The 10925-nt window shown below is 46.4% G+C and overlaps 1 protein-coding gene across 2 annotated transcripts in view; it reads left to right on the top strand.

Annotated features, from left to right (window-relative positions):
* The first annotated feature begins 1950 nt into the window (after nt 1-1950).
* The window catches only part of ENO1 (enolase 1), a 29420-nt gene continuing 20445 nt past the window's right edge, over nt 1951-10925 (top strand). For both annotated transcript variants that reach the window (XM_055001200.1, XM_055001201.1), the window contains exons 1-2: nt 1951-2068; nt 9584-9677. In XM_055001200.1, coding sequence (XP_054857175.1) covers nt 9593-9677 — 85 coding nt within the window. In that variant the 5' untranslated portion in view covers nt 1951-2068; nt 9584-9592. The remainder of the gene's footprint in view (nt 2069-9583; nt 9678-10925) is intronic.

The raw sequence follows: 10925 nt of genomic DNA, 5'->3' as shown, positions 1-10925 counted from the left end.
TTTGTAAAAGGCTTATACGCAGCTTTTCAGAGCGGTTTACAGTAAACGATAAGGGATTTCAGTTGTAAAGTTGATACTTAGCAACTCTTCCTAGCTCTCTATATGTTGATGGTCAAGATCCTTGAATCCCAACTGGAGAGTAAGCTGAACAAGGAAAACAACAAAGGAATAATCAGAAGTGGACTGGAAAGACCAGGTTTAAAATCTTCACTGGGGCAGGCAGCTCCCTTAGTCACCTTGAGCAAGGCTTGTCAACCTCCAGGTTGGGCCTAGAGAGATCCTGGAATTACAACTGATCCCCAGACAACAGAGATCAGTTCCCCTGGAGAAAACAGCTGCTTTGGACGGTGGACTCTATGGCATTATACCCTGCTGAGGTCCCTCCTTTCCCCAGACCCTGCCCTCTCCAGGCTCCATCCCCAAATCTCCAGGAATCCCTCAACCTGGAGTTGGAAACCCTGCCTATGTGCTCTGTTTCTCTCTTATACACACACATTTTTGTCCCAGCTTTCATCCACGGGCTGAGGATGGCATACTCAGTTCTCCATTTTATCCTCTTAACAACCTTGTGAGGTAGGTTAATCTCACTCTCAATTTATACTTATAATACAGCATTGGAAAGACAAAAGGCCCATTTCCTGTAACTCATTGGATTGAAGACCGTATAAACTTGCAACAGAATGAGAGAATCACGGTAATAAAAAACAAAAAGAAAAGCACAAGTGCCATGATATGCTAAGAAACGTACTCCATAAACTTTCATTTTTATTCTTAGTTTATCAAGTTACAAACTTGATACTTAGTATATCACAGTGCTTGTGCTTTTGTTTTTGTGACTTTATAAACTTACCAACATTTGAAAGTATTATATATAGACAATTGCATACAGACATATTTTTAGATATTTGGAGACCTTTTATAGAAGCTTATGTGTACACTTGCCAGCATTGGTTTGTTATTTTTGTTTATTATTTATTTATGTCATTTATAGTCCCCCTTTCTCACTGACATTCAAGGCGGAGTACAGAGTGTGAGATTAGTACATTCAGTATCAAGAACATTTCCATAAACAATGCCATAGGGTAAATAGATACAAGTTTACATAGATATAGCATTAGCAGGAATCCAATGCAACATAGTGGTGAAATCTATGGTCCCTAACTTATTAGCCAAGCATCTGAGCCCCCCCTCCCTACAATACAGTCCTCCTATCTGATTAAAAAGCCTTTTTGAATAATTGGGTTTTGCATCGTTTGAGGAAAGCCAGGAGCGTGGGGGCTCTCCTGACCTCCTCAGGCAGGCCTTTCCACAGGGTAGGGGCCATCACATACAAAGCCCCTGTACAGGCTGCTGTTGATTTTGGCTAGGTGCAGCGTTTGTGCAAATAACATAAATACAAATTCATTACAAACGTCTGAAGGGATAAAACCGAGAACCGTTCTGAGCACCTTGGACAAAAGCTGGGTCCCAAAAAGGGGGAGAGCACATAGGACCGGGAATAGTTTTGTGTGTGTGAGATGCGTTTGGGCTGCATCTCTACGAGACACAACCGTGCCAGGTTTATGGTTGTATCGAGGAGGGTTGTTTTAAACACAAAGTATAATCTCTGTCCTATTTCGCGTGCATGCTTTTGTTTAAAAAAACGGGCCTGGGAGCCCACCCTCCTTTGCAACTGTTGCATTGTCCGCGGATGAATGAGAGAAGGCGCAGCGAGGACGCGCAGCGCCGGACAGCCGCTTTCTGCGTTTAGCAAAATGGGGATTTTCCATGCGCGCCGCCTCAGCAGAAGCGGCAGCCCGGGCACGTAGCGCACGCGCCAAAAGGCTGAGCTGGCGAGAGGCTCCTCCCGACCAATCAGGGAGCAGGCGAAGGGTGGCCTGGCCAATGAGAGGCCGCATCGGGGGCACCTAATCTGCATAGGCCGGACTATAGGTGCGCGCGAGTCCGGCATCTCTTCCCCAGTCCTCCCGGAGCGTGAGTCGAGCGTGGGTGCTCAATTCGCATTAATTCCGTTTTTAAAAAATCAAAGTATTTTTGCAGGTGCTGTTCCTTCTCCTGTTAAGCTCAGGTGAGTGGGATGGAGGCAGTGTCTCTCCTTCCAGAAGCTTGTTGCATGGGAGTGGGGGGGGAGCATGTGAGCAGCCCTTGCTAAAACGCTGCAAGAAAACGACTTGGGGAAAGTTTCAGGTGGGTAGCCGTGTTGGTTTGCTGTCGGAGAGCAAGGTCAGGGTCCAGGAGCACCTTCGAGAGCAACTAGATTTCCGGGGCAGGAGCTTTCGAGAGTCAAAGCTCCCTTGTTCAAATACATTCAGATACACTTCTACTTCTAAATGTATCTGAACAAGGGAGCTCTGACCGTCGAAAGCTCCAACCCTGGAAATGTAGTTACTTTAAGGTGTTTCTGGACCCGAATTTTACGAGGAGGGGAGGCGGGAATTAAAAAACCCCGGAAAGGATGCGGAGGCTGTCTTGCAAAATATAAACCGCCTGCAGCTGCTGCAAAATAAGGACTCTTGCATCAAAGTCATCAGAGGACCAATTCCTTCCCCTGCCCCCCCCCCCTCCATGCACCTCTGCCTTTGGGGTATTTGCATCAGCCAAGGGTCCGCAATTCGGTGGCGCCTGGGCGATGCGTCCTGGGTTTTACAGGCAGGCCTGTGCGAGCCCTTAGAGTCTTTTCGGGAAGGGGGGTGAGTTTGGGGGTCGTTCTATGCCCCCCATACGCTGCCCAGGAATACAAGCTCCGGCGGGGCACGCTGCCCCTCCAAAAAGAATCTAGGAGCGCTGCGCAAAACCGAGAGGATGCTTTTATGGTCCTTTCCCGCATCCCTCCCCCCCTGCCCAGGGGCCTGTTTCCCGCCCCGTCTAACATTCCGATGCGTTTGGCGCTTGCAGGGTTAAAAGGGCCTGCCCGCAGCTGGCGGGGGCGGGAGGGGGAGAGAATGGAGTTCTGCTGGCCCCCCCTTGGGAGCTGCTAGTCTTGAGTTGCCTCGCTTCCGCCTTCAGCCAGGCAGGAAACCTGGTTCTTGGCATGTGCCAGCCCCCCTATGGGGGGGGGAGTAGGGTAAGGAGAGCTTTTTCCTGCAGGCCGGAAGCTGCTCCAAATGCCTGCCCCCTTCTTCCTCCATCACTGCCCCCCCCCCATGGATGCAACTTCCATCTCACTCCAACCAAAACCTCTGCAAAGAACAGTGGAACTTCTGGTTACGGTTGCTGAGGAGGAAGCGAGGGGGGGGAATCTTTTTTTTTAAAAAAAACCCTGCATTGCCAAGTGCTTCCTTCTTTGCATTGAGACCTGCTCTGGGACTAGCTGCACCAGCTGTACCGTCTCACCTACCCATCTGAATGCCTTGTTCACAAAAACGCTGAGTCATACTTACAGGTGGGTAGCTGTTGGTCTGCAGCAGAAGAGCAAGATTTGGGTCCAGTGGCGCCTTAAAGATTTCCAGGACATGAGCATTCAAGAGTCAAAGCTCCCTTTAGAAGAAAGCCAAGGAAAAAGCAGGGACAGCTGTGGTGGCGGGGTATGTGTCCTGGCTCATGCTTTTCCTGCCCCCCCCGTGTCCCCCCCCCCCCACATTAGCACCTGAGATTCATGTACTGATTTAATGGGGCAGCAGTTGCTGGGTAACCAAGAACGTGGCGGCCATGTGCTAAACTGTAGGAAGGCAGGAAGTGAGACCTTTAAAAAAAAACCCAGGGCTGCTGTGATTCATGCCTTGCCCAACTGCGCCTCCCCTCTTGTAGCAGATACTCAACCTCCTGTTGAGTAGGAGGTTGTGCGGGCGGCTCCCTGCGAAGTCCTTGGTACAGGGATGGTTTCTGCCTTCCCCTGCGGGAAACAAGTTTCTTCCCTGGCGGAAGTTGTTTCAGTTTGTAAGCTTTCTTTAAATGATGAAATTGGTAGCGATTGTTTAATGATTAATAGGGTGTGTTGAGCAGGGCACCTGTGCTTGGACCTTCCCCTCTTGCGACAGTAGACCCCCTTTATCTTCCCATTTCCAAATATTTAATTTTAAATTCTCACCTCTGCTATCCAGGTTGCTTTCATCCTTGGAATGGACACAGTGCCCGTTTTAGTGGTGCCTACCAGCCGTGCTTCATGGTAAAATCAAAGGAGGGTGAAGGGGTTGCTGTTTAGTAAAGTCGAGGGACAATTTTGGGATGGCGTGGAAGGTGTGCAGGTTGCTGCTGAGTAGTGCTATGGCAGCCTTAAAAATAAACCTACACATTTGTGGTCCTCAGTCGTGGTGTAACATGCCTGCATTTGTATACCAGCACATGTTGGGTATGTGTAACAAGTTTGAAAGCAAAATGGAATAGATTTACCAAAAATTTCCTGGAGCAAAATTTTTACTGGACAGAAACAAGAGGGGAAGAAACCAAGCATGATGAACAAGTCAGGAACCAGAAAGTTTGAGTGACCAGGAAAAAATGAAATGAAATAAAGAAGAAATATAATTATAATTTATTACACAGTGTAAAAGTGATGAAAACCGTGCAGCAAAGTTTATTTTATTTTTTCTTGGTCATTCAGCTTTTCTGGTTCTGGGCAATTTTTACTTGCCTCTGCTGAACAGCATATTTTACAAGCTTGGCTTTCAGGGTTCAGAGAATGGATTGGAAGGACCTGCTTGCCTTCATTTCTCTTGCTAGGGACTGGCTTATGAATTAAGAGTACAGGAAGGGGTGATGCATCATGTTAAAGTATACAAAGGCAAATGCAGGCGTGATAGGGGACTTCACAAAAGGGCTTCTTAAAAGGTTTCCTATCCAGACTTTACCAGTTCGAACAAGAGCTCTTGACTGGCTGCTAATCCATGCCAAAAATCATTGCATATGGAAGCTTTTAGCCTAGCCCTTTCCCTGTTGCTCTACATTTCTATGTGCAGAGGACTTTTTTTATAAGGGAGCATTATAAAAGAGCAGTCAGCTGAAATGTTATCTCGGGTTGAATGTGGCCACCTTGGTGAGTAAGAAAGTGGACCTTTGCCAGAGAAAATCTGGGTGAGGTTGTAAGGGACCAGATGTCCAGATAGGAAAAAGGAGGCGAGAGGCCAAAGAGAGGCTAAGGACATTGGGGGGGGGGGCATGTTTGAGGGATAGAAAGGAAGGCTGGTTGAAGCCCCGCATTGCTGTAGACAGCTGTGTGCTCAAATGTGCATGTTTTAAAACTAGCAATGAAATTAAATTTTCTTTCTTTGGATCCTTCTACAATGCCAAAAGGCAAATATCTGGTGGGGGGGGGGATTTAATTTTTGATTAAAATGAGAGAATGCAGCAGAGAAGGAGAAAAGTCAGTTTCCTTGGTAGCCCCTGGGACTTGTGGGAGAGGAAAGAAACAGAGTCATCCTCATTCCAGAGCTGATTTTTTTTCTTTTATTAAAACTTTCTGTTACATGAAATGCTGAGTCACCAGGCAGCAATGAAGCATCTTGAGGCAGGCAGGAAATTGTGAGCTTTTCTTTCCCAAACCACAGACTAAAGCATGAGACAAATTGGGAGCCCGGCTGGTTCCAGTCTGAGGAAGATTCCAGAGTAAGCTGGCAGGTGTGGTGCTCCTTCCTGGCCATCTGTCCAGCTTCAACCCCAGCGCCAGTTTTATTTATTTCTTCATTTAGTATATTTTATATTTGCATTCTGCTTCCCCCCCCCACACCAAAAAACAAAACAAAAAGGGAAATCTGGATTGTTATGAGGATCTTCTCTCTTGGCTGCCCATCTGTAGACTCTGACCCCTGAGGCTAAGAGCTGAGAGGCTTGCACCTCTGGGCACACCTGGGCCTTAAATACTTGTGTGCATAAATCAAAAAAGGCGAATTCAGCAAGGTGTTACTCAGTTGCAGCTAACCAGCAGGATCTTTCCCATTTCTTTACTTCCCAGCATCTTGAGGGAGAGTGAGTGAGGTACCATTGAGGTACCATTGAGGCAGCAGGGCAGCCTCAATTTAAAGTAACCCCCCTCCTGTGTTGCGGGGAGGGTAATATGTGGCATAACTGGACTGGTAATGAGAAGGGAAGGCCTTCTGGAACTGACTGCAGGGGAATGGGGTAGCATGTTTTATCATTACTTATTTTTTTTGCTCGAGCCTTTGAGAGCCTGAAAAAACTGAATTCCCTCTTACTTGGTTATCTTGCTTGCCCATCCAAGGGGCTCAGACTGCATAGAGGTTTCCCTAGCCCCATTTTATTCTCACTACACAACTGACCTCATCTAGAGAGCGCAATTCTCATCTACTGAGTGCATTTCTTGCAAGGTGAGGATTTGAACTCAGATCTCCCAGTATAACAACTACTCAACACTGTCTTATCTCTGTATTGGATAACTTATTGGCCTTGGAGAATGTGTACTAAGGAGAGCTGTGGATACTCCACTTAAAAAAAAAGTCCTGCTTGTTTCTGGTGTGTGAATAGCGCCTATTTCTGCTAGCTGGAAGGGCAACGTGCAGGATTTTGCCCTGGTCATCAGAAATCCTGCTTCTGCCCTCATTGAATTCCTCATTTCATAGCAAAACTCACCCCTTTTTTGCTGTGTTAGGGAATACACACAGTCAGCATTATAATGCGGTTTGTTTTCTTCTGTTTCTCTTTTAAATGCTTTTTAAAAAAGGATCAAACTTCTTTGGATGCAGGTGTGATTACATTCTTGGTACCATTTGGAGATTTCTCTCCCCCCCCCCCCCAAATCCCTTGAGCCTAGGGACAAAGAAAATGACTGGGGAGGTGGAGCAAAGGGGTTAAAAAGGAGAGGAATCCCTGCAGTTCTGAATAGCTGCAGCCTTCCAAGCCGCAGCAGGAAGGGGAGGGCCCTGTGATGAGGTCACTCCTCAAGGACATCCCAGTTAGGTTGATGCCGCCTCATCTGCACAGCCTCATTAGACACCTAGGAGGACGTGCAGTGAGTATCTGCTGGGGAGCAAAAAAAAAATCATCTTTTTTTAAACAACAACAAAAGCACGAATGCTCTCTCTTCCAGACCTATTGGTGCATAGCTAATGCCTGCAGCTCTTGGATGAGTGCTTCTGTGTTCCAGTTGCAGCTCGGGTGCGGGGTGGGGAGAAGCAAGCACCAACCCTCAATGAATTTAGTATTAAATGCAGGCTGGATCCCTGAGTCTAGGGGCTTTGGGGGTTTGGCAGCTGGCTTTCAGAACAGGAAATGGAAGGGCAGAGTTGGTGTGACGGTCTTGGCTAATCTGTTTTGAACTGTTTGGTTGCTGTTCTGGGGCACCTTGTGCCCGCAGCGAATGCGTCTTGCACCAACTTGCTTGAGTGCTAGAAGGGGGGCTGGAATGGTTGTGAAGGTGCCAAGAATCTCTGGCTAGGCAACCAGTTCCCCCTGCAGGACTGCAACTCCCAATTTCCCTTGCAGGACTACAACTCCCAGGGGGAAGTTGCTGCAGCATCCTTGGCTGAATGTCATCTGTTGATCTGCAATGCTCATGCAGCTCCTTTCCCAAAATAACACTGCATAAAATTGCCAGTTTGAAACATCATCCCAAAACCCACTTTAGTTTTTACATTTTCCCCCAGCAACTATCAAACCCTCTTCATTTTATTTTTATGTTGCATGTGTGCAATTCTAGTTGACACGTGAAGCGTCTTACACAGAATCAGACCATTGGATAACTGGCAGTGGCTGTCTAAGGCAGATTGCTTACGGCCTGGTCCTTTTAACTGGAAATGCCAAGGATTGAGCCTGGGGCTTTTTGCATGCCACGCCGCACATCTCTGCCATGGAGCCACAGCCCCTCCCTGTGACAATCCAGCAAAAACCTCTTTGCTGCAGCAGGTGTAACTTGCCAGTATCTAAATTGCAAGGACAACTGCAATAGTAACGGTTTATTGGAGGCCTTATGCTGTCTGATCGAATTGTATTCTGCATTTTGTAATCTGTCGCAAGTCTCGGTGAGAAAGGCAGCCTATAAACAAATTCGATAAATAAAATAAATACCAAGACTGTATTGGGGGATGTGATGAGCCAGTTTGGTGTAGTGGGTAAGAGCGCGGGAGTCGAATCTGGAGAGCTGGGTTTGATTCCCCACTCCTCCACTTGAAGCCAGCTGGGTGACCTTGGGTCAATCGCAGCTCTCTCAGAGCTCTCTCAGCCCTGCCCACCTCACAGGGTGATTATTGTGGGGATAATAATGACATAATTTGTGAACCGCTCTGAGTGGGCATTAAGTTGTCCTGAAGGGTGGTATATAAATTGAATGTTGTTGTTGTTAATATTATGTTAACATTGTACTGTAATATGGGGGATGGCTGGCAGAAAAGCACCTGAACTCACTGATTTGTGACCCCCACTCATACTGTAGAAGACTGGTTACAGAGCAGACTGTTTGGGGCTATGCTTTAACCAGGGCTATGCTGGCCCGGCTAAAAAATTTAAGCAGCTTGCGAAGTGGGGGAGTTGGTCAAGTCTTTGGACGGTTTCAGCTGTGGGGAGAACAGGCTGTTTCCCCCCTTCTGGCTTCCGGATTGAGGTCCAGACTCATAAACTCTGCATGTTCCTTTCTTAATAATTAAAACCGCTAATGTTTAGGAGACATAATAACGCACCCTCTGTAGTCTTCTGTCTGATATACTGGCTTTTCTCTGCAGTCTCTTTTAAAATAATGCTACTGGGCCTTATATAACAGCACAAAAAACACATGTTGTGTGATGAAGCAATTGACTTCAGAACATTTGGCAGTGGGAGCACAGCCAAGCGGCAGCATCATTAATGTGCAGACAGCCCTGTGTCAACCATCCAAGGAGGCTTCAAATACAGCTTTTTAAAGTTCTAGGACAGGCATTTACAGAACAGCTTTCAAAAGCGCCATTTAAAACCTGTATAGCAAATAAGAATCCCCTTTACACCCTGTTTTTATACCATGTAGTGCTGATATTTATGCCCCTCGCAATAATGGTAAACAAAATGCAAGAGGTAAGCTTGTTTTCTGTAATCAGACATGTTTTTGGACGGCCACATTCACCATAAAGCATTGCTGTAATACTGGTTTCCAAATACTGTGTTGCAGGCATTAGCAAGCATTTCTTGAGGCATAGAAAAATAAATGGTATCACTTCAACTTTCTTGTGCCTAGTGGGAACGGCATCCACAAGATGGTTTGGCTTGGGAAATGAGAGCATTAATTAGAGATAAAACTCTATATTCGTGGCAAATTGGAAAGCCTTTATGCACTATCTGAAAGATGAAGAAAAATGAATTAATGGTTTGTGGTTTTGATTTTTAAGAATAAGGATCTAAGATATCGAGATGAGGCGCAGAAAAAAATATTAATGAGACCACAAGCTGATTGATAATAAAGGAGGATGTATTGTAGGCAAAAAACTAATGGATTAATAATAAGCCTGTTATGTTTTTTTACTGTGTTTGTAGACTGATTTGTAGGCCATTCTTTGCTCTTTGTAGTTGTCTTTTTGTTTTGTTTTACTTTCTTTTGTTCTATCTTTTAACTTTTCCACAATAAAAATAAAAAATAAATGAAAAAAAAAATGGAAATGAGGGCCTGAAGCATGCTTATGCAGCCTTGGGTGTCTGGTTCACTTCTGCTTTAACCCTCTTTTTCTCTCTGCAGACAAACAAAATGTCTGTTCTTAAGGTCCACGCTCGTGAAATCTTCGACTCACGCGGGAATCCCACCGTTGAGGTAGACCTGTACACCGGCAAAGGTGAGAGCGCGTGCTGGCTGATGCCTCTGTGCCCCATATGTGGGCTTTCCGGCGGTATCTGACTGGCCATTGTTGGAATGGGAACACTGGACTGGGCTGATCTTTGGCCTGACACCAGATCCTTCAAGGATGCTTATATGTTCCTTAAGTCTTTGTGTGCACGTGCTGTGATACCGCACACATCCTAGTAGCATGATGTCTTCCTAGCTGGCAGATTACAGCTCTTTGTGAGAGGCATCTGGCTGTCCCATTAGTGGAGACGGGATGCTAGGTGGCTCTTACCATCTGATCCAGCAGGGTGAAGGATTTAACTTCTTTTTTTTCCGTTCTAAAGCAAGAGTTTGCAAGCCACGGCCTGGAAGCCAGAATTGGTCCCTCCCACCTCATCTTAGGACATGTTTAGAAAACTTGGGAGAAGGCTGTCCCTTGGCATTGGCCTTTGGAAAAGGAAGATGTAGGCAGGACTCACTCCCTTAGTGTTCTCCAAAGTCCAGTGTGAAGGAAGGCCTGGAACCCACTCTTCCCCAAATTCTCTGGGTGCACCCAGGAAAGGGGGAAAGTGTCTTTCCTTGCTAGGAACAACCTTAGACCAAGGGTTCCCTGGAAAACACTCAGGTAGTCAGCTGCCACCACTCGGGTACCTCCTGAGAACAGCTAGACTGATCCGCTGGGAAGTGGCTCTTCCAGCTCAGCCCTAGCAAAATAACCAAGTAACAGGGTGGAAACCCTGAAAAACTACCTTATAGTAAACGGTAGGTAGTGCCCAAGTGGTCTGGCACATAGGGAAGAGAATCAGAGAAATAACCCGGAGAAATGGATTGTACCAAAGAAACCAACAATGCCTTTATAAAAAGGAGGTTTATTATTTAAAAAAAGGGGGGAATGGTGGGTGGATTCAAAAGGGGTAGGAAGGAGGACAAAATACAAAATCCAGGAAAAAGCACACTATCACACAGCACACAGTCTATCAGATAAAACAATAACTCGACTAAGCACACTTTCCTAAGTGGTAGATGGTTCCTCAGAGCATATGCAGAATTCCTTGTTGTTCCAGGATAGTGGAGGAGTCCTTAACCCCTGGACCACCAGTCTTGGGGTCTCCAGATGGAAGATGCTGTTAAGTTCTCTGCAGGGGTAACTGGTCCTCTCTGGCAGCCAGATCGAGTGGTTTACAACAATGGGAGTGGGGGAATCAATAGAACAGCCCTCTAATGAATGACCAGGAGAAAGTGTGGGCACGTAAGAAAA

Source organism: Eublepharis macularius, chromosome 17 (genome assembly GCF_028583425.1).
Source record: "Eublepharis macularius isolate TG4126 chromosome 17, MPM_Emac_v1.0, whole genome shotgun sequence".
Lineage (NCBI taxonomy): Eukaryota > Metazoa > Chordata > Lepidosauria > Squamata > Eublepharidae > Eublepharis > Eublepharis macularius.
Note: the sequence above shows the minus strand (reverse complement) of the source record. Positions and strands in the feature narration are given on the sequence as shown.